The 23,318-nt window shown below is 46.5% G+C and overlaps 1 protein-coding gene across 6 annotated transcripts; it reads right to left on the bottom strand.

Moving 5' to 3' along the window:
* Positions 1-355: 355 nt before the first annotated feature.
* ADA2 (adenosine deaminase 2) lies at positions 356-21,530 on the bottom strand. 6 transcript variants are annotated; one of them, XM_054055997.1, is made up of 10 exons: positions 21,340-21,530; positions 20,000-20,325; positions 16,809-17,034; positions 9,723-9,933; positions 6,482-6,609; positions 5,262-5,352; positions 4,848-4,956; positions 3,710-3,867; positions 2,669-2,871; positions 356-1,824 (listed from the first exon to the last, which is right to left on the bottom strand). In XM_054055997.1, the coding sequence occupies exons 2-10, from the start codon at positions 20,310-20,312 to the stop codon at positions 1,716-1,718; spliced, it is 1,548 nt and encodes a 515-aa protein (XP_053911972.1). In that variant the 5' UTR covers positions 20,313-20,325; positions 21,340-21,530; the 3' UTR covers positions 356-1,715. The 6 variants fall into 6 exon arrangements, 5 of the variants coding, with proteins under 5 accessions (XP_053911972.1, XP_053911946.1, XP_009555381.2 ...); XM_054055971.1 differs by lacking the exon at positions 21,340-21,530 and adding an exon at positions 20,740-21,246; XM_009557086.2 differs by having other exon boundaries at positions 358-1,824; positions 21,344-21,499.
* Positions 21,531-23,318: the final 1,788 nt, after the last annotated feature.

The raw sequence follows: 23,318 nt of genomic DNA, 5'->3' as shown, positions 1-23,318 counted from the left end.
CCACTCATCCCCCTCAGTTAGTAAGATGTGTGACTGGGTTCTCACATTTTGCTTTAGGTGGTTTGCATTGCTGGTTTCTGCAATGTAGACACCTTTGATTTGTTGTGAGTTTATTTGTGTTTGGTTTTTGTTGGTTTTTTTGTTGTTGTTGTTGTTGTATGGTTTGCTTTTTTTTTTTCGTGGTCCAGGATAACTAGAGATGAACTTGCAGCCTCTGAAATGTGGGCAATTTAACATTAAATATATGGGCTGTGAGGCTTGGTCTGCTTCTGCAATAAGGGTATTTACCTCCTGCCAAGGTGTTTTAACCAAGGTTGGTGGAAATAAACACTATGGCCAGGCAGCTTGGGACTGTTAGCAGAAAACATGAAGACAGATGATTTGACCAAGCTGATCAGATCGGGAAATGACAGCCCTCACATGTCTGAAGCTCTGAGGAGGGAAGTGTCTTTCAGCAGAAACCTTTGTATATTCTCCCTTGGCTGAGGCAAACCGGCACGATTGCGCTGAAGTCAGAGAGACGCACTGGTTGGTCCTGGCTGTGTGCTTGGGGTATGGGTACCAAAGGATTTTGCTGAGTTTATTTAGTATCCTGATTAACATTACCTTTTTTAATCTCCCTGCAACTAGTTCTTCTCCTGATAACTTTGATGTGGTTAAGCAAGGGGATCTACTTGTCCAGACACTATTTATTGTGCAGTTCCTGCAATACCTTTTTTGACAAAGAACTGGAAACTACAAAGGTCCAAGTGAACACATTGGATATGCATGGTGTGAAAGTAGTTCACCAAGGTGAAAATCTGTTGGAGAGGCTCTGAATAAGGCCACATTTACGCTTTGAGTTAGGCAACAAAGGATGGTGGTGGAACCCTTGAAATCAAAAGATACTTACTGCAAACACAGAGGTCTGTGTTAACATGGCCCAGTGCAGGGTGACAGTTTTAATTAAGCTGGAAATAGGAAGCCAGGTTTTTTTTTTTTCTCAGCTGAAAAGTGTTTTAGCTTCCTTGTGACCAGAGAATAGGAAAAGAATTTGCAGTAAAAAACCCAAGCCTGTCAGCAACTAAGACACCTCTTTTTGGCTTTATGATTGCTGTGCAACCAGGCTTAAATGTTCTGGGAGCAAGTTCCATCAGCTCGTTTCCACCCATGGTAAGTCCTGAAATAGCAGGCGTCAGACCTATGACTGGTTCTTCGACCTAGCAGTGCTATTTTGGCAGCAGGCCCAGGGTTAAACATAACAAGAGTCATTTTCAGTCCTTGGTCTCCTGAAGGTCAGTGGCCCAAATGGTTGGATGTTTGTCTTAGCTGTTTCCGGACAAGGTCTGCATTTTGTAATGATAAGGTGAAATTCAGAGATCCTCATGCTGGCAGTCTCTTGGTAACTCTAATTAGAAAGCATGTTTTTCCTGAATAAGGATATCAGGATTTGGTCAATGGCAATTTTTAATTGTTTTGACTATTTTGAGTGGGTTGTACTTCCGCTGTTACTACAAAGGCTCACTGCTCCATTTTACCTCCAGTCTATGACTTTCACAGGATAGGACAGCTCATTCTTAGCATTAAGCCTAGCTTACCAGAATCACCCATTGCCAAGTAAGACTTTTAGGTTTGTTCATCTGCTCAGATCACATGGAAGAAGCAGTCTCCCTTTTAGCAACATGCGTGGCTTGCTTCAGCTGGCCAAATGCCTTCTGAGATGAGTCTCCTTCCCTCTAAAGCTCACTCAAAAAGCTGTCAGAGAGTTCAGCCACAAACCGGTCCCATTTTTTCTGCCAGACCTCTTTGGCCCTGGCTTTCTCATCTGGTAGCATGGCACTGTATCTGTGAAGAGGAGAAAAGTCAGTATCAGAAAGCTGAGAAGCAGGGCAGCTCTTTCAAGATCAATGATCAAAATGAAAAGGCAGGATGCAGCAACAGATTAACCCTTGCAGGACATGCCTACACCACATAGAATAACATAGTGTAAAGAGCCTTGAGCTCCTCCTGGCTGGGCTTATGCTGGAACAAGAAGCATCACGGTCATATCAACAGTCACAGAGACCTGTTCCACAAGGACAAATAGTTCAGTCTGCATAAACTGGTGACTCTCTGGGCAGTATTTTTCATCCCTCTGGCCATGCAGGGACTTGGAGTTGCTACGAGGATTGGCACAGGATTTGGCAAACAGATAGACTCTAGGAATGTGCAGTAGGACCCTGGGCACCATACCCCCACTATTTTGGAACACTCAGAGCCATCCAGATAAACAGACAAAGTGGTTAAACACACCCGGACTGCATGCTGGTAGATTGCTTCCCTGTGATTCCATAGTGGGCCATGGCAAATGCTGCGGGAAGTCAAATTTGGGTGGAAATAAGCAAGCGATACAAAGACATAACATATTTCCCATGCCCAGAACCAGGTGCTGGAAGCAATTTCACAAAGGATGGAAAAGGAGGTATAAACTGAGACACTGAGTTAGAGAAAAGCACTTTAGGGCTTGAGCAGGGGAGCCTCTGGAGGCTCAAGGAGGAGACACACAGAGGGGACTTTTGGATTAGCAGAGGCCAGTTCATGTGGCAGAGAAGATTTTGGGGCCAAAACCCAAATAAGGCAGGTTTCCAGAGAGCAAGCTGATACTCCCCTTAGCATTATTATGGCCATATGAGAAAGGTAAGGAACTTACTTTATGGAGTTGAGTGCAAGTTGTTTTAAGGTCCTCAGGTCTGCATTCATCCCTCCGATGGCCATGAACACCTCATAGAAGTCATAGGAGACGCCCTTTGCTCCAAAGATAGGAGGATCGTCAGGGCTGATCACAATGGGGTGTCCTTCAGCCATGAGGTTGGCTGCAGGGTGGCTCCTTAAGTCAGTTACCAACAGCAAGACCTCGATGAGGAAAGGTGGGAGACAACACCACATCAGGTTATTGCTGTAGCTATGTGTGCATGACAGCACCCATCGCACTGCGTACCTGCTGTAGCTGCCTGTGTCAGCGGGTAGCCATCAGGGACGATGAGCCTCCAGAAGCTGTTCAGAATACATTCAGCATTCTGCTCTGAACTGCTGCTGAGGAACATACTCATGTCCAGTATACAAGGAGATTGGTTTCTTAAATCAATCACCTAAAGCAGACTAGTTGGATTAATAATTTCTGCTTATTTATAACAATTGACTGTGAGTGTTTCAGGATCGGCCTTTTGGTTAGATATATGCCAGGACATCTGGAGCTGCTATCAGGGTTCTCTTCCCTCAAGTCTCACACCCGTACATCCCTAAGCCAGACCATCCTTCCTGCTGTGCCCAAGGGACGATGCACACCACACTAATGTGCTGCGGAAGAGTTCCTCCTGGTTGTGAATTCTACAAAATCAAAAGGAGTCCCAGTTGCTATCTCAGCTTCTCAGGCTCTTGTCCTCCTGGCTTTGAAGTATTTTCCATTATGTTTCTCCAGGCATCTCCCTGGTTCTTGGCCTTATCTCCTCTAGGGAGGACTGCATTCACAGGTTCCTCTGAATAGGAATTTAAATGATTTTGAGCCAACTGGAATTACAAGCCTTATAAAACAGTGTGTATCAGACTGCAGTGTAATGCAACACAAAAGAAGCTGAACCAGCCTGGGTGCAACAAAACATCCAGCTGACCCCAGTTCCCTGCTGCTCCTAGCTCTGAAGGAAAATCTCATTCCAGCGTCCCAACCTCAAGACCTAAGCTTTTACCAACATACCTGGTTGGAGATGGGACAGACTTCTACAGGAATATCCCTCTTCAGTGACAAACTTTTGGCTACTGGGTGTTTAATGAGGGCAAGTCCGTGGCCAATCCGGCTGGTATTCAGTAGCAATGCATCCAACACATTATTGTCTACAGAGGTGCCCTGCCAGTCTGAACAGAGACAGGTAAGAATCACTTCAGTGCTGTGAGGAAATATATCTTCTCAAACTGCTAAATGGCTGTGTTAATAAATATCTCAGTTGCAAGGTGAGAGTGTTGCTCATGCTCTGAGTTCCCACTTTGAATTTTAAGTGAAAAAAGGAATCCAAATCTGCTCAGGGCATCGCCCAGCATAGAGAAACCCATTCATCTCACCTGGCTTTAGATGTGCACAGTATTGCTCTTACAGCTAAATTAATTATGGTGGTCTCCATTCACAGTCAATGGAGAGAATGAATAATTTCTGGGGAAATAATATTATATACATCTCATCCTGTGCATTAGGATGAGATGTGTTGCGCCTTAGAAGCGCTTGTTAGTGTCCATAGCTATAAAGGGAACCTAGGGTAACTAGTTCAGATGTAAATGTCTTGTATATAGATGTCAACACACAATAAGCAAAACACACACGTTAGAGAAAACTGTCATGCATGGTTAGGATAAATATCACCCATACGGACCGAATAAGCTATTGTTAATACATTGCTGCAGGAATGAAAAGTAATGACCAGTCACTTCGATGAGTGTATTTAGCCAAGATTTGAGACTGGCTCAGGCATTTCTTCACCTTAAAATGTAAAATAATGGTAGAGGAATTCTGCTGTCACTGTGAATGGGAGTTGAGTGCTGCTCTGAGGAGGAAATGGCTACCAGCAATAACTCTTGCAGCATGACTTCATGTTATACACAGGGCAAAGATGCTGGGCAACATAATGCCTAAAGTTAAGAGCAGCGAGCAGGTAGGGGAGGTGCCATGTAGGTTTGCTACAGCAACAAGCTGATATGGGGAGAACCGATTCTATACACATGCATACACACACACACACACACACACATTATCTTCATACAGCCAGGCTTCCTTCTGCTGTGCCTTGCAAGACTTCACCTTTTGCCTCTGCAAGCAATAACAGGCTTTGAGTCCTCGTGCTTACCAGTCTCCCCAGCATGGAAAAAGTATGGCAATTTGACCCCCAGGGAATACGGGATAGTCAGGGCATCCTTCAGCTCCCATAAAGAATGACCTTCATCCTCATCACCAACCTGGGAGAAAGAGGAAAGGTATTTTTGAACATTGCCTGGGAGATGGTGGGACTTACAGCTATGTAACACTGAGGTGCCAACCGTACTGAAATTGCAGTGCTGGGGGTAGAAAACTGATTTTTTCAGAGGATTTTGTCACTTAACCTCAAGAAAATCCTTAGCTGGAGGATTTGTGATTGATTTACACTGATTCCAGTACAGCAGCAGAGGATCTGTCTCTGGTATAAAAACATATGCCATATTTCACATGTAGTTATATCACACCTCTAGGGGTTAACACGAAGCCATGGAAGAAATACGGTTACCAGGTCGAAGCCTGCAAGGGTGTCTGGGAAGTGGGCTCTGAGTGCCATAGCAGTGACGACGGCTTCTTTAATCTGGGAAACATTCAGCATCCTAAAGGGCAAGAGAGAGAAAGCAGTGCAGAGGCTCACTCCCATGGGCCTGCCTTCTTTGGGTTTGAGTTGTGAAAGGAGGCCCCCAGGGTAGTTCCAAAATGCAAGTTGCTCCTGAGTCTGACAACCAGCCTCAGGCCTCCAGTGTAGCAGCAGTAGAAAATTGATATTATGAAAGGAAACCTCTGAATGATCAGGAAATGCCTGGCTAGACCCTGCTGTCACTTGAGTTGAGGCATGCTTGTCTTAAGACTCACCGGCTTTCCCATCTACCAAGCAGGGAACACAACAACATGGAGGGAAAATGTTTAATTATTTTTCTTACCTCTCAACAGTTATGCTGTGAGATGGGACTGTAGTTGCATTTCAAGAGAGATTTAAATTCAGATTTCTTCCAGCCCTATCAGACTTAAACATCACAGTGCAATTTGCAGACCGACTCTGTCCGTACCCAAGCTGGCCAGAGGCAAGCCAGCTCCAAACTGGAAACGGCATTGTGCCGTGCTGGAGTAAGTGCTGCTGAGAGATCTGCTATATTTGCTTAAGATCACCCTACATGACTTCATGGCATCTGGCTGACTTGGAGAACAGCCTTGTGCCCGCTTATGAACAGCAGCACGAACATACCGTACAAAGGCTGCTGGGAGAACAGCATTTGCAGGGTCCCGTGAGGACCTTGGCAATACCAAGTGCCCATACTCGGGCACTGCTGTCACTGCTTCAGCTTCTGTAGAGAGGAGGAGTATATCCAGGCTTGGGAAGAGAGCAGGCACAGCTTGGGCATACATGCATGCCAGCAGCCCTCCCCTTGCTCTTTCTCACACTCAAGGGCTCATAGACGCTTGTCTTTCTGGCACACACCATGAGGTAATCCTGGTCACTTTGCAAGTACACAGACTTCTATAGATGACTTTTCATCCTCGGCCTGTTACATGTGCCAGGGAATGCTTCAGGAGTCAATACCCGGGGTCTGACAACGACAACATACAAGGCATTGCTAACCAAATGCGGCACCTCATCCCAGCCCTCAGCATTGCTTCCCCTGGCATGGACCCCTCTCTCCCCACCACTGCCTCTGCCATAGCACAGCCAGACACGCGCAGGTTCTCTTAGCCCCACTCAGCCTCTACCTGTGTGCTGTAAATATAATCTTGGCTCCAAGAAAGTCAGGGTGCTCCTTCACAAACTGCCTGGTCACATCCCGGTAGGCTGCCACGGACCATGATTTATTGTGCTGGGTGCCATCGAGTTCATACACCTGCAAGACAAAAAGCACATGGCAAGCAGAAGTTGGAAGAGGTGTTTTGTTGGAGAATGGGAGAAATTAACCAAGGAAGATCTTAAGAGAAGCAATGTGCTGCGGTCCTGGAAACAGGGCAGAAAAAAAAGCAGTTACATTTGTGCAGAACATTTTCTTCTTGAAGACTTTACCAGCTGGCAAGAACCAAGGAGTTGTTTTCCTCCCTTCTATGTGATACAAGAAACAAGTTTCTCCATGTTCAGACATGGCAAACAAGCGCTCTTGAGTACTCAGAGGAGACCATGACCTCTTACTCATGTCTGTATCAAACGCTAGAGCGTTTTGTCCAGCCGTCTGGCAGCTCACACACACTCTGTGCCTTGCAGTTGCAGTCTGTCAGCCAAGGCAGCCCCAAGGCACACAAGGGCTGAGCTCTATAAGCTACCAGCTGGGTTGGGCTTCTGCTCCCCTCTGCCAGAGGTTTGATTCTTGACCTTGAGTCAGTTGTTTAGTCTTGCCACGCTTTCCTAACTCTCTGGCTCCAAACTGGGAAAAATAACCCTTTTGGCACATTCTGTCTCATCAACTTTGTGAGTTCCTCACTACCGGGGCTATACATGGAGCTTTTACTCTGATTTCAGCAGAGATGTAGACCCTGCATGCCCCGATTGATACTAATGCATAAAGGCCCTGCCTGGAGTGGCTTATGGTGGCTGAAATCTTTCCATCTGTTCTCTTCTTACCCTTCTCACCTTTCTTTTCTCTTTCACCCTTTCCACAATTCAGCTGGTCCATTCCACCTTCTTACTTCCCCAGTGGTGCTGCCCCTTGCAGCAATGCCCCTTGTCAATCCACTGCACCCCTTCATGCTATGGTGTCCCCTGTGTGGGCACCAGAAGCTGCAGGACGGCTGCAGACACTCAGAGGGAATTTTCCCCTACTGCAGACCACGGGAATGTGAGACTTTACACAGCTGAATGTGCAAACACAGCTGGGTTTGGGAGGCTTTTCCACAATGTTTGCTGTTTCACACTAAATCCTGGCTTTCATTTACTTAACTTCAGGGGCTGCTTCTGGTGGGCTTTGCTGCAACGAGAGCTTTTGCAGAGCATCACTGATGTTGTCCCAAGCCTGGTAGAGGATCTCCAGCCACACAAGCATCTCACTATTTCTATCACACCCTGCTCACCTCGACTTCCATGGCAAAGCATTGCATTTCCCTTTCCTCTTGTCCCTGCTCCAGCTTGGCTGGCACTTCCCTGACTGTCTTGCCTGTTGGGGCCAGCAGCCCAGTACACCTCTAGCTCCTCGCAGCCCTTGCAGTGCTACCTGGGCTGCAGGCAACCTTCCTGCTCCTTGCAGCACACCAAGCTGCTGGGTGCAAGCAAGCCCAAGGGCTTTGGAGGCTCCCACGCCTGGAGCCAGCATTAGGGGCTGGATGGGAAGCTACTCTTCCCTGCCAAGCCTCTCTTCAAAAGACATTACAAGCATGTCTGAGGGCTGCCGGTAAACGGAGGGTATTTTCTAGTCAGGCCCACGCACTTGTATCATCGCGGATGCTCTTGGCCAGGAAACCTGTGTGACCTGAGGAGATGCCAGCGCTTGCACTGTCTCACGGCACAGGAGTTTGACATTGCTGTTGTTTTCTCTTTCCAGGTACCCCAAAGACAGATGGTGACTGAGTTCAGACCAACTGGCTCATGACCAACACCAGAAAAGTAAGATACATATAAGCTTTGTAGTCTTCTGCCTCTCCTTTGTTGTTTTTTTTTTTCTTTTCAATACACCCTTCTTGTCTTAGGGACAAAAGAGTGCCAGCCTGCAGCCTTGACACTGTGCCCTATTTCACCATGGGGCCAACCCGAGCCACAACAGGGCAGGGTTAGGCAGCCCTGCTCCCCAGCTGTTAGAGTTGAGGCAGGCACAAAGCCAGATCAGACTTCAAATTTGTCACAGAACCTGCCTGTTCGCTCACAGGGTGGCTATGGATGCCTGCCCAGCAGCAGCGGTGGTTGCTGGGGTGCAGGCATTCGTCTGCAGCTGGCTGGAGACTGACAGCCATTGCATGCAAGGGCAATGATTTAAGGAATTTCTTGGCAGGCACGTTTGGGAGTTGGGCCGCTGGCAGGGCATCGGTGGGGCTGCTCCATCCGCCTGACGCTGCAGTGCCAGCAGCAGGTTGGTGCCTGTGTTCCTGTGGATGGCCCACCACCCAGTCCTTTAGGTGCCACCAGACGGACTTTGCACAGCAGCTTAATTCCTGTTGCAATGGATTCTTAAGACTTTGGAGGTGGACAGTGTAGTGAGTAGTGGCAGCCCCAGTTCCTTTGTTTTGGCAAAGAATCTACCTTTCTGACAGAGTTCCCACCCCCACGCTGCCCCTCAGAGCTGGTCTGGAGAACTGGATGGAAAAGTTATACTTGCAGTGTCAAAATTGTCATCGGGAAAGTGGGAACTGTTATGGCCAAAGAACAGTGGTAGGGTCTGCTGGTGCTTGGGAAGGCATTGGGGCACCCTGGGATTGTAGGACTATGTCACCCACTGCAGAATATGTGCCTTAGAAAGGTCTAAACTATTACCAGCAGATTTTAGTGCTAGTGGCAATGAAAAGAGCAGTTCTTACTTCACATAGCCAAAACGTTAGGTTGCCTACAAACTGTGTAACACTGGGCTTTGCCAGTCAGTTTACTGGCCTGTTCAGAGAAGACATTTTGAAATAAGCTGTAGATTTAACATAACAGAACTCGTCCAGAATAAGTCTCTGTTCAAGGTGGGATTTTTTTCCAGAAGAGCTACCACAGAACAGGTGATTCTGGTGCAGACCAACAGAAATGCATCTTCCCAACCAGCAAGGTTTTGACCCAGCTGCCAGTCAGACTGTACAACACAGTCTTGTGCTGTTTCCACAGTAGGTATCTTCCTGAACCATTAAGAACAAAGTATCTCTCCCTTTCAAGCCCTTGCCTATGCAAATCTTCAACAAAGACCTTTGAATATGATCAAGGTTATCTAGCACCCTTAGAACAGCAGGTATGCAAACATCCAAAGCCTAAATTCAAGATAGGGCTTGAGAAAACTTACACAGAAATAAGGATTTAAAAGAATACTAGAGAAGCCAAAAAAAAACGTACCGCAGGCAGGATAGCTCTTATCTCAACATACTGTACATTATCTTCATAGAGCTCCAGCAGCCCTTGGTAGAAATAGGCCTTGAACACAGGTGCATAGCAGATAAGTCCAGAGGCAATGAGAAAGACTTCTTCAAATCTTTTCCAAATGAAAGTCTGAGAAGGGTAGGCCAGCTCAGGAGCATCCGTCACCAGGGTCAAGTTTCTCAGCAAGCTGTAGAAAACAGTAAAGGGAAGAGGAAGAATGAGAAGAACAAACAAGTCAATGGCAAAAAGCTGTCAGCTATCAGCTAGGTGTTCAGTACAGGAGGAAACAGGATTCCTCCAAGATAGGTGTGAATTTTATTGTCAGAGACCAGCTTTGTGGAAGTGACATTCTCTCACCTGCACGCTCTGGGCTGCAGCAGGGTAGCAGCTGAAGGAGACGTGTTCTTTGGGCAGGACCAAGAAAATGTGCAAGGCTGTTCCTGCCACAATAGGGGCCCAAGATGTAACTCAGAGTCTGTTGGCACTGCGATACATATTGGCCTAATGATGACTGGTACAACTAGGAAGCATTCAGTTCATTTTTCTCCACCTATTTTTACTCCTCTAATGGCTAGTACAGCTAACAGCTGACGTGTAAAAAGTCATACAATACAATTCAGCTGCAAACAGGGTAAGATTAGGTGTTCAAAACCTGCCCCTTCCTTTTTTGAAGGTAAAAATCTCCTGGAGTAATACAGTTATGAAAGCAAGTATTATGTTTCTGTATCATAAGAATTACACTCTGCTACCCAGGAGTATCCTTAATCTGAAAGTAGGCTAGTATGTTACTCCTGCAGGCAATACATTCTCCCAAACATCTTCAATACACATAAAAAGTTACAATACCTGATCCTCTGTTCACCACCTAAAGGCAGACAATCTCTGGGAGATGCCATGTACTGAGCCACCATCAACTTGCTTACTAAGCCTGTAACTTGCTCTGGTACCTTTGTGTTGTCAAAATATGTCACGTAATATAAGCAAGGGGAAAATTACCATGAATCAGAAATCCTTTGGCTCCCCAGTGGAACAAACCTGATATCCTTCCTCCCTTGCCGATAACTTCTCCAGATTTGTCTGCTGGGAAACAACTGATAGGAATTGCAAGTCCTGGCTTTTCCTTAGTGGCACAGAAACATATTTATTTCCTCCATAAATTCAGCTGGCATATGAGCCTCTTTCAGAAATACAGAGGGCGGGCGGGTAGTTTTATCAAGTGGAGTTTAAGGGAGCCAGTAATTGTAAAATTATCTAGTTGAGGGTCACAGCTTGCATTTAGGACAGGATGCACATCTGTGTCAAAACACTGTCCTCTGACAAGCTCATAGCCTTCATCCCACCCGAAGCCTTGCTTCTGGCAAGCTCTCCTCCCTCAGCTGGTGGCCACCTGACAAAGAGTTTGTAATGAATTTCTCAGGCTGATGGGCAAAGTCTAAATGGCAATATGGGGGTGATTAACTTCATTCCTGGAGGGACAAACTGAAGCCATTTCAGCAAACTACAGAGGTGGTTGCTTGCAGGCATGTTGGGTTGCCAGCCTGGCCACGCCTGATGTTTATCTAGTGTCAGGGGCTAAGCAGGTTCAGATAGAAATACCTTCAACCATGCTTCATCTTTCATCCTAGTATATTGTTTCCCCTCAATAACAGCTACTGATCTTTAATACTGTTTCATGTTTGATGTCTTGGCCCCCATCCTTGTGCAGTGCTTTGCTCTGTTATATGGATGATGTGGGTTTGATTTGTGCTCTTATTATCTTCTTCCAAGAGGCTTCTGTGGATGGAATTAAAAACCTCTCTTCTACAGATGTAAAATGTGATCTGGTCCAAACTCATAAACTAAGACATCCTGGGCAAGGACATCCCCCTGCCCATAAAATGGAGCCTGTTCCCCCAGTATTTGCCTTCTATTTCACTCTCTAAGGACCCTCTTCCAGCAGCTGCAGTTTCATTTCTTCTTCACTTTCTTAATTACTTTGTTGGGAACAATTTTAGAAGCAAAACAGTATATAAAGAGATGCTTATACCACATTAAGGATGATATTTTAAATGCTCAACAGTCAGGAAAATTCAGAGTTAAGGTTTCCACAGCAACTTGTCTCTGCCCTCGCATGCATGACAATAGGGGCTTTGGTGCCATTGTCACAGGACACTGGGCAACCTTAGCTACTGTTCAGTAATCCATGCAACCAAAAGGAACCCAGCTGGACCATGGCAGGATGGGCAGCGATTTGGGTGGGCAGTGCGAAGCGTGCAGCAGTGGGAGACACCACAGCATCACCCTAGGAACCAGCAAGGAATAGCCACAGGCATCTTGAAGGCACTGATCCAGCTGCTGGAGCTGTGGTGGAGGCCAGCCACCAGTGGAAAGGGTGTGCTGCAGCTCGGCAGGGAGACGAGAGGAGGTTTCAAATGGGAAGAGCTGAGGAAAACAGACTTTTTTTTGCCTCCCTCCTGGCTGAAGGGCAGCTCCCTACAGCCCTGCATGCCAGCAGAGAGCACCTGCTCCAAGCTGAGAGCCGAGTAGGGCTGTTCCCACCATCCCTGCAAACACCAAGGGAAAAACCTCCCTGTGGATCAAAAGACTGTGCAAGCCCGTTCTCGCCACCCTGTGCAGCTTCGTTTCCAATAAGGGTGGGTGGTTAGTTGGGCTCCCACCGCTTTCTCCCCTTGTCCTGTGAGAACACGGCTCCTCCAGCAACGAGCGCACACAGGGCTCCCCTCCCTGCCTTTAAATCTAGCTGTACAAACTTGTGGTTGTTTACTTAGCCTGTGCTCTTGGGCTAGAAACAGCAATAAATCCCCATACTGCCCTGCTCCTAAAAGCACATAAATCAAACTGTGCTTTTTTTATAATCCCCCTCCCTTTGAGACTGATTATTGATCCTTATAACTGTTGAAGATTTATTGCATAATAGTGATCCATTCTTGATAACTGGATAATCTCCTAAGGGTTCAGGGGTTTTTGCCATCAGTAGCTCATGCAGATAAGCAAAGCTTCATAAGAACGTTTTTGCTTCTTTTCTGGAACGGGCCCTCGACAGTGATCAGGTGCAGACTACAAATAGCCTTCCATGTCATGTCATATATGCACTGAACAATGCTATTGCAATGCATATGCCCAAAGGGGCACAGCTAAAATGACCAGCTAAGGATTATTTATTTTCAACTGTGGTTTTGCTTTCTCTTTTCCTGTTGGTTTTTTTTCCCTAACTCTTTTGCTTTCTTGTGCCGTATAATGCAGAAGCAAACAGTTTTGCTGTCTTGTTTTTAAAGGGATTATTTTTCCTGCTTCTTTTTTTTCTGTTCTCAATGGATAATTATACCCCTCTCCTCACCGTAGTATCTGAATGTCTTCCAGTGGTGCATTAAATAGTGTGACTAACATCTGTCACATGTGGTTCATTTGCTTTCTCTCCCTCTCTTGTCCCCTCTTCTTCTCCCCAAGGGGAAACTTGTAGCAGGAGTGGAGTGCTTTGTTTCTGTAGTGGGTTTTTATGCTTTTTTTTTCCCTTGTAATGCACACACTGCCCTATTTTCCTGTTAGATAAGGCAGTCAGGGGACACAGAGGGGAAGGTGATGGTGGTCCAGGCAGCCATAAGTGCCCAGGGGAGTTGTCCTCACAGCCTCAGCATGGTGTCAACTCCCTCACAGATGACTTCATCTTGGTGATAGAGAGCTCCACTGGGCCGCTGGAGCTGCACTGCTGGCCACGGCCTTAATCCTTGAGCTGCTGACAGTGGGGGTGTGCAGTGGTATTTCACAAATATCTGGAATGTCAGTGCTGTTTCCTTAAATACCTAGGAGCATGCTCTTTCTCTAGAAATGGTGGCCATTCTGTTGTATCTTGAGAAAAAAATGGCATTTTCCTATATCGTAATTGATTGTGAAGTAAATAAATGAGCATTTTTTTTTTCTTGGAAGTCTCAAAGCAAAATTCCCTTCCTTTCTCTCTCTCCTGGTCCGCAGTCTCCTGACTCTCATTATAGCATCCTTTTGGAAGCTCACCAGTAAGAGAACACTCCAGGCTCTTGGCCTATAAGATGTGTGTTTTGAATAGGTATGATTAAACCTTCTTTTGAGGAAAACAGACAAAGAGACTTCCTTCCAAAACACACACACATATGTATTATATGCTGCATATGGGCCTAAAAATGCGAACAGCAAAGATGTAATGCAACCATCTCTCTCCCTCACCCCTTTCTGGTCAGGCATGCAGTAAGGCTTTTACCTTTTACAGAGGTGCAGCCTCTTGGAAACATTTCCATTGTTCCCTTCACATTTGCTGATCCACCCTGTCTTGCATGAGAGCCCTTCTCTGCTGCCATATTCCCTTGATACTTTCTTGAAACCACCCAACTATCCATCCGTTCCTTCCTCTGACATCTGCTTTCTCTCAGCTTGTCAGTGCTCAAGGGCAAAGAGGAGTGCAGGAAAGAGGTAGCCTGGGATGCACATGTTCGAGAGGCTGGGAGAGTTTCCAGAAACTGAGAAGCAGAACAGATTGGGGCCTATTCCTGGCTAGAGACCTATTTCAAGGCAGCCAAAAAACATTCCTAACCCCTAGACTAGTACCCGGGGATTAGATGAAAATAGGAGGGGAAGCGCCTCAATGTGGCTGTTGTTCATATGTTTGCACATTATGTGCAATGGCTCCTCTGTGATTTTTGTGGTGATGAGCACAGAAGGGCAAGAAATGAAGGGCAACATACTCAAATGGGTAAACTTGTGCTTGGATCTGGTATGTGTCTGCTGAGGAAAATCACTTCATTGCTCTCTGCCTCGGTTTCCCCTCTGCCCTTGGGGACACCCTTGCAACGGAGTCTGCCTTGTGTCCCTGTGCAGTGCCTGCCACTTGGAAGTCCTGTTCTGATTTGTGGCTACCAGACGTTCTGGAACATGTAATACAAAAGAATAGGGATGTGATAACACTGCCTCTGAAAAGACCGTTGTGTTCCCAAAGAGGACCATAGAGAACCAAACAATGCACAACTCCACCCTTGTAGGTGTACAGGGTGCCATGGCCTCTAGCCTCGGCCAGAAAAGGATGTCATATGCTACAGAAATACAACAGAAAACAAATACAAAGGGTTGCTCCTGAGGCAGTTCTGAAAAACTCAGTGCAATTGCTTGGGCTTTAAGGAAGTGAAGCTGTTTCAGGATCCAATCTCTTGCACATTATTTATGGGTCTCCTGATGGGGTTGAAGAGACCTGATGCCATGGTCTTTCCCTCATTGTTAGTCCCAGCAGAAATGGAAGGGAGCTAATGGAGAACCAGTTTTCTGCATGGAAGATGTAGATAAGTCACTTTTCACTGGATCGTATTTCTTTCATCACGTTAGGGCAGTTGAGCCTCAAGGTATAAAAGGTCAAAAGCTCCGAGTCTGACACTGCCTCCTCCTTCCCTTCTGGAAGTGCTCAGGAGAAGGGTGGTAGGTGTCCCAGAGAGTAAGCTTCCTCTGCCTTGCCTCCTGCTGTTGTTGTGGAGGGAAAATAATACCATGGCAAAGGTTCGGCAGCTCCTCAGCTTCCCAATATGTCCTCCTTCCCAGATCTGCAGGGCACAGAGCCCAAACAGCTTCCATGTGGAGGGGATACCAGCTCCCTAAGTGTTAATAAGTCTGTATTAAAAGCACACACCCTCACTAAAGAGTGCTATGTAAAATCCATGAAAGTTTCACTTAGGAAATGCCATAATTAGGGTCACCCACGTCACCTTAATCCAGCTTTCTCCTCCTGTGTTGGCACGGCAATATTGTCTGTAGTTACATGACACCTCATACTATTTTCTGCTGTGGGACCCCAGCTCCCTGGAGCACCACGGATGGCAGTGCCCTCTGAATGGATCGCTACTCAATATTGTCCTTTGTCCTCATCACTCAGTGTCTGACTTCATGCATTATTTAGAGTGCTCTTTCCACCCCACCCCCACATCATGCAGAACTACATGCTTCCTCCTGGCCTTTCCTCTTGGCCTTTTCAGTAGGGCTTTGTCCCAGGATCAATGGCCCCTGGATAGAGAGACAGGGCTCCCTTTTCCTGCCACCACTGGTTGAAGGGGGAGCCAGGCTATTCCCACCCACCTGTAAGTGATTAAATGGTAGGTGTCTGCCTAGCAGCCAACTAACACCTGGTCCTGATAAAAGGCTTCCAGAAGTTAAGGTAGAAGCTGCCTGGAGGGAAGGGAGTTCCTGTGAGAGAGCAAGTGATGCCTTGGGGAGCCATCTGAGGTGTGAGCTCCTGGGCAGCTATAGGAGCCCTTGCCTGTAAGGGGAGAAACTTTGTTAGCAGAAGGGTGTTGAGCGTGGAGTGTCACCAGGCAGGTGGCGTGTGTAGGGTTCATTGGCTCAGCCAGTGCTAAGGTTGAGACCTAACAGCTTGTCTGAGAGTAGGAGGGCAGTTCCTAGTTCCTGATGCTCGAGGGTCCTGTTGCGTTAGTGCCTCGTGCTTTGATATGGTGGGGTTTCAGAGGTAGCCCTCAGGAAACAAGGATGGTGTTTGGAGGAGGCTGGGTTGGATTTTTTGGGGGGTTGCTTTGGGATTTTTTGCTAGTGGAATAACCAACATTAGTGGTTTGCCCAGATTCTTGCCTTGAATCAAGACTATGATTTTTACAAATGACCTAACTGTTGTTTGGGAGAGCCTGTTTCTCAGCTATTTGAATTCCTTATCTTATTCCCAGGTACCTCAATGGATGAGGCAAAGTCTTTCAGTGTGCAGCCCTGTCCCGTATGCTGGGAGCACATTTGGCCCACGTGCTGAGAGGTGAGAGTAGGTCACGTAAATCTACTGAAACCACTATTATCAACAAGTCTGTGCAGAGGACCCGAGTAAGGATTCCCAGGGAACTTCAATTTTTATCATCCCTAACTCTGATATACTTAATGCTGCAGCCTTCAAATTCTTATATTGCTACCTGCTTGTTCTAATTATGCATCACTAAACAGAATTCCCCCACTTTCAGAGCAGCAAGCAAATGGGAAAGCTGGACCACAATGATCCTGTTGGCTATATACTACCATCATGAAGCACTGGCAGGCTTTCAACTCCTCTTCACTTACCCACTATCAAACTCGGTCACGTTGCGCAGCTGTTTCCGGTAAGTCTCCAGCAAAACCCACTGGGAGCACTGGGCTGGCACTCGGTGAGGAGGGTGAGGCTTGGAAAAGTGAAACCGAACCGTGCCCGTGTGCGTGAAGCAGATGTAGCAATTGGGGAGATAAGTGGCATTGTACACCAGCCAGTCCACATTCAGGATGGCATAATCATGCAGGTGTAAGACAGCACCTGGGGGGAAGGAAAGTATATCCTAATGAGACAAGGCAGCTGAAAAGAAGGAATGGAGTTTTAATGTGATAATAGTTAGAGTTTGCCCATCCAGGGGCATCTGGAAATGCTTCTACATAGCTGTGAGTGACCTCTCATAGCAGAGAGATGGAGTGGCTGCTCTGTCTCCCCCATGCTGGGGGATGTGGCCTCCTCCACATCAAACACAGGGCAGGCAGAGCGTGACAACTCCCTGGGAGCGGAGGGAGGGAGGAAATCAATAGGGAGCTCTGCTTCTCCACTGGGATGGAAAATGCTCAGAGTTATTAAAGGTCTTTCAGACAGACTTTGCTGTGAGCTGGCTCAAGCCCCACTGATTTAAAGAGGAACTCGCACAGTGGGCAGCAGTTTATAAGCCGTACTAGCTGACTAGCAGACCTGAAGAAAGTCTCTGTATCTAAGCTGTTTGATTCCTAGCCTCAATGTTTGCATCTAGTCTGTGTTTCTGCTTTCATCTCTTTGAAACTCTGGTGTACACCAAAATCCCAGATCATGACGCACTGGGGACTGCATGGGATCATGACTGCACGTAGGTGCAGAAGTACCCTCTACTTCTATCCCTTATCAAAAGCACGCTCACTTATGTCCTACATCTGTTGCTGGCCACCATGGAGGACCTTTTGGGATGCCCTGGTATTGTGCAGTTTGTTGGCAACTGCCAGTCTTCCTGGCATAGGAAGTGTCCTCTGCAAGTTCATCTTCATCAGCCCATGATTTTGTTTTGCTAAAATCTCTCTTTTTTTTTTTTTTCTCCTTCTAGAGTCCTTTCACTATTGGTGCTTGAGCTAAACTTCACCTTTGTAAGGGAAGATACTCTAGAAGTTAGTCTTAAATAAATGTATCTTATTAGCCTAGGAGAGACCTCATAACTCAAAAGGCTTCAAAGCCATTTTGACTAAAGGGAGAACATCAATATGAGGAACAAAAACCCAAGACTGGTATGCATGTGATGTCAGACAAACTTAAAGACTATCATCTGTAGTGGACTAATATGAAGTTTATAATCTCTCGCTACAGAAGGTCTGACTGTCGAGATGCTGGGCAACTGTGGTTGCTGCTTTCATCAAAGTTAGTGTGGCAGAACGGGCGTGCCACAGCTGCCTAGATCTGACCCTCCTCTCACTGGCAATGCCACCCTCTTTCCTATGTGAAAAGCAATAGCAATTACAATAGTGCTTGAAACAACAGGAATTCCCCAGGGGCTCTGATCAAGACTGAGGCCTCTAAGGCTAGGTCCTACTCAAGTGGTTACAAGGATGTGATCTTGGCCTTAAAAGGCTTACAGGTCATGCAGAGTTTGAGAACACATTTCAGCATATCCTGGATTTAGAAGTTTTTTTTCCTTGTTGTTTTGATTCCTCCTTGGTATCAAAGATACCCCATTGAAAAGAGGGTTACTTTTAGCTTCCTTACTATTTAATTTGGCAATGAGAGGGTAATGGCAACTCTGACATCCCAGTCATTTACAGTAACAGTTTAGGATGCTGCAAGCCAGGGATCCTCATTGGACACCAGAGGCCCTGGCAGGGAGAAGCTGAGAAGTGAGGAAAATGGCTCTTATCCATGTGCCAGTATCATAGCCTTGCAAGTGAAAAATGCTTCTGTGGAGAAGCTGACTACCAAATCTTCCAAAGCAGGCCACCAGCCTGTTTCCAGGCAGCTATGTGCACAAGGCCGTGGAAATCTACATCTAAAGAGAGAGAGCCTCGAAATATGGATACAGTGTTCAAAGTCACAGGGGTACTGGTGATATCTGATGTGACTGTCTTGTATCTTTAGCTTAAGAAGGCACCTTATTCAAATTATTCTTTACTGAACTGAGATATATAGAGAGACTATTCAGTTAGGGTTCAAGGTCTTCTTCCTATGATCATCTCAACCTCCTGCTTCTCTGAACTGTCAGTGGCTCAGGGACAGAGACACCAGGCTTCCTGCTACACAGCCCAGGTGGCTTGGATTCCCACTTAGCTAAAAAGATCCTCTCCTCATTTCCATCACAAGCTGGATTACTGAGCTTTCAAATGCCTGCTCATCAGAGGGTACACAAGGTGATGTGGTGAAGGTATTGGACAATCTCACGGCATTGTTTCATTCAGAATGTTCCAAATGCTTTAAACTGTATGTGCTGTGTATGCTATGCCCTTTTAGTATAGGGCACAGCAGCCCATTAGCACATGGTTTGCTGCATGACAGGGAAGAAGTGACATTTCCGAACTAAAGACTAGGAGAAATGACTGCCCTTATAAGAGGAAATCTCCTATAAATGCATGGAACAGAACCTGATTAAGGAAAATCAAATGAGAGAATACAGTAGTTTCTGTATCTTATTCTGCAGGCCACACCAACACAGGCTTTGATTTCCATTCAATGGATAAAAAAAATATGGTGTTGGAGGTAGAACCTCTTCTGTTGTCCCCAGACTTTTCCAGTAGACCTCCAGGACTGCTACAGAACCACCTACACAAAAACTTATTAGGCGATACAGCACTTTCAGCTAAGAAGTGGGCTAAGGCAAGGTTGGTAACGTGTCTGTGGAATGTGTGGAAAAAGGAAAGACCCTGGCTGGAACATGCTGTACAAGTGCGTACAAGAGTGTTTGTGATGTCTTGTTGTCTTTGTTTCCTCTGCCCTTTCTCCACACTTGAAAGCCTGAAGGATCCATATTGTAAGTAATAGCAAATGCTACAATTGCTGGAAATGTGCATTCATCCAATCCATCCCCCTCTTCCTCTCTCCCCCTGCCCCATCCCCAAGTTCAGAGGCCGGGCTCTTCCTGGAACCCAGCAAGCACTGATTTACTGTTCTTGTAAGCTTGCCTGCAACCAGAGGTCTGCCACATCTCCTTAAGCTTTGTCCCAGCTCTGGCATGGAAAGAAAAGTGCAAGAGGAGGAGGATGAAGACAAGCAACGCTTAGGTCAAGCCTACCTTTTGGCATGCGTTTTAAGATGCTGAACACTGTGCTCTGATCAATGAGGCCTTTTGCCCGAAAGAAGTGCATACTTGGAGGAAACTGTCCTGTAGCCATGGCTGTTGCAACCTCCTTCTTTTTGAGGTTTACAAGTTTTGTGCTGAGCTGCTGTTCCTGTATACTCAGCACTAAATTGCCACCTGTCTGATAGGCTTTCTCCTCCTGCATCAGAGAGTCCCGGTCCTTCCAGAGTGGAGTGGGAAGGCAGAGGGAAGCCAAATTCAGGAGAAGGTACGCCAACCTTATGCTTTGCACAGTCGGAGGATTCATCTTGGTGCTGCACCTGATAGGGGGATAAAAGAAAAATTGGAGCACTAGCATAGGTCAGAAGTTGACATTCTAATAATGGCCCGTTGGGATGTTAAACTGCTGGCCCACCCTGCAGAAGCAATATGAGGAGAATATCTGGTACCTGTTTCCCCCCCGTGTTTAGGATGATGCATGCATGCATTCATCACGATGCTCTCTGTACACAGCAAGATTGCGGGCAAGGTTGTAGCACATCACACAGACCTGCAACCCGGCAAAGGTCTCATCCTAGAATGGGGGAGTGGTGAGGTCAGGACTCTGGCATACAAGCTGGGATAGAGTTCTCCCAGAATAAGTGATGCTGGTGACAAGGTGCCAGCCATGCTGCAGGCATCCCAGTGAGGGAAGTAGAGAGCCATAGCATGTGAAGGTGATATTGTGTTTTCACCTGAACTAGTTGGATCGTGATTCCCTGCATTCATAGACCTTGTTGCACCTCTGTAGTATATTCCAGACATTGGAGGGGTTAATTTATGGGCAGAAAACCTCTGGCTTCCTCTGCAGTGGTAGAGGTGTGTCTCTTCCTTGCAACCCCAGAAGAAAGAGGATGGAAGGGAGACTATGGAAGTAGTAAGAGATCACAGAAGGCAGGCACATGTGAACTCTGAGAACTCTGCCCTTCCCCAGAAAAAGTACAGCTGCAATATAATCCTTCAACACCAGGCTTCAGTGACCTTCCATGCCAATCCGTCCAGACCAAAGCAGGCTGGAGAAAGGCTCAAAATTTTGACATAGTCTCCTGTGAATAACATAGTAAGTCCCCGCTTGTGCATGTGTTTTCTGCTTCCAGCCTTTCCTCCACCCGCAGTGCCTCCAGCTCCTCAGCCTCTGCCCCATTGCTGGATCCTGGGAGAAAAAGATGTGCTGGGATAGCTACCTTCTGGGAACAGGGAGGGCTATAGATGCAGCCCCGTGTCAGGCCTGGCTCTGAACTTAGGGAAGAAACATCCTACAAAGTGCTATCTTATCCCTGGTGAAACTGACTCACTTACTGTTAACTTTCCTCCTTCTTGCATCCAGAGCGCATCCAGCTGCTGCCCGAGAGAGAGAGCAGGGAACAGTTATCTCTTTTGCAAGCTGGCACTGTCCCAGAAAAGATAAAGAGGCAGGATCTATCCTGGCGGTGCAGAGCGAGGAACCTACTGGCGCAGACAGTTCCTCTTCCTGTGCCGTCGCTTCGGCTTGCTCAGCTTTTATTTATCCCCATCCCTACTGCTTCATGAATATATAAAGAGTAGGAGGAGGCAGGGGAGGTTATGAGAAAACAGGACACAGACGCGCAGGCAAGCAGCTGAAGGGAGCTGAACTGGGGGGGGTGTGTGTGCAAAGCAGTGGGGTCAACTATGGGAACCTCTCCAGGTCCTGCACAGAATAGAGGTGGACTGTTTAACCCGTCATTGCCTGCCTGCAAGGCAATTGAGACTTGTTTGTGCAGCCTTCCTGCATACTGCAATATACACACACAGCTTTTAAATATCATGGATGAAATGCTTAGGGATGTGTTCCCCATATGGGGAAACACTTAAGCCCTCATCAGGCTGTCCCAGGAATACCTGTGAGTTTGAATGTCTAATGAGATGTAGAACACCGTGCATTTAATGCTGACAGCACTGCAAACTCTACTTACTAACGGGGTTTTATCCAAGAAAGCAGTAATTTGTAGAAGTAGTTTTAAATAACTTTGCCCGGTCTTTGCCACCTGTGTGAACCAGGCAGATGTCAATCTTAACAGCCACACTGGGGCTGCATTGGGCACACAGGGCTAAACTTGTTCCTGAGGATTAAATCAGGTGGAGGTGGATATGGTCTGATTTAAAATAAAAAAAAAACATCCCAACAAGTATTGCAATGTCACCGTTTTATTTTGCACAGTTGAATGGACTGAGTTGCAAAGTTATTTAAAGCAGATGTTACATAAACAGCTTCCAGTGGAGAACAAAGTCCATTTGGTTTAATTTAATCAAAATTTAAAATATTTTAATTTTTTTAATAAAAAGAAAGATCTCATAACCCAAGAGCTATTTAAAACAATCCGCAGTAGTCACAAAGACTGTTTCAAAGCAGAGAAAATAGAATTTGGCCAATAATATGCTAAATTTCATTAGCTGGCATCACTGCAGCAAATTGGAAGTAGATAGGCTCCGCTAGGTATCCCAGCTGAACTTTCACCAGCCTTCCCTCCTTTCCAGGTCCCTTCACCTTTGCTGTCACCAACTTTAGTCCCAGTATCCATGCAGCTAGGATCCTCCAGTGCCCTCCAAACCCTAGGTGGAACAGTGTGTCTGTAGGGTGGCAGAAGCTCCCTGCCCACTCCTCAGCAGGATAAGGTTTGTCTGGAGTCCCAAGATGATCCTGCTCCTAAAGGGAGATCAGAGGAGTGGGAAGACAACCCAACTATGCAATAGTCTCCATAATTGATGGAAGCAGTCCACAGAGGTATGGGGAAAGACTGCAGAGAGAAGCATGTGGAGTGGAAAAGGGATGGTTCAGCAAGGACAAGCATTCTATCTAGAAATACCTTCAAGGGAATAATATAAGTGAAGGAAGGGATTTGCTCTAATTATCTTGGAGTAGTAAAGTCTGGCATTAAGACCATAAAACCAAATTTAGGCTAAGCAGTTAGAAAACCATCTCTGCGGTGAGCAGTTGGGTGCTAAAGACTGGTTTCCAGGGAGGAACATCAAGAGGGGATAAAATGCTGTGCAAAGGACCTCAAATAGCAGCTCAGAGCCAGGCAGGGGTCTTGGAAATGCCTGCCAGAGCACCTCAGAGATTTGCAGCACTGGTTCATCTGATCAAATAGAGTTTGAAAAAAACAAAACTAAAGCCCAGTGCTAAAATGCTTCTTTAATGGGACTTTTCCATGCAAGCAATCACAGCCATTGCCAGGAGAGTGCTGTACAGATGTTGCAAGAGTTGTGCTAGGAAATAAGAAGGTGTTTGAGATGCTTTGCTCTCTATTAAAAC

Source organism: Cuculus canorus, chromosome 1 (assembly GCF_017976375.1).
Source record: "Cuculus canorus isolate bCucCan1 chromosome 1, bCucCan1.pri, whole genome shotgun sequence".
Taxonomy (NCBI): domain Eukaryota; kingdom Metazoa; phylum Chordata; class Aves; order Cuculiformes; family Cuculidae; genus Cuculus; species Cuculus canorus.
The sequence above is the reverse complement of the archived record's forward strand: the minus strand, read 5'-3'. Positions and strand labels throughout refer to the sequence as shown.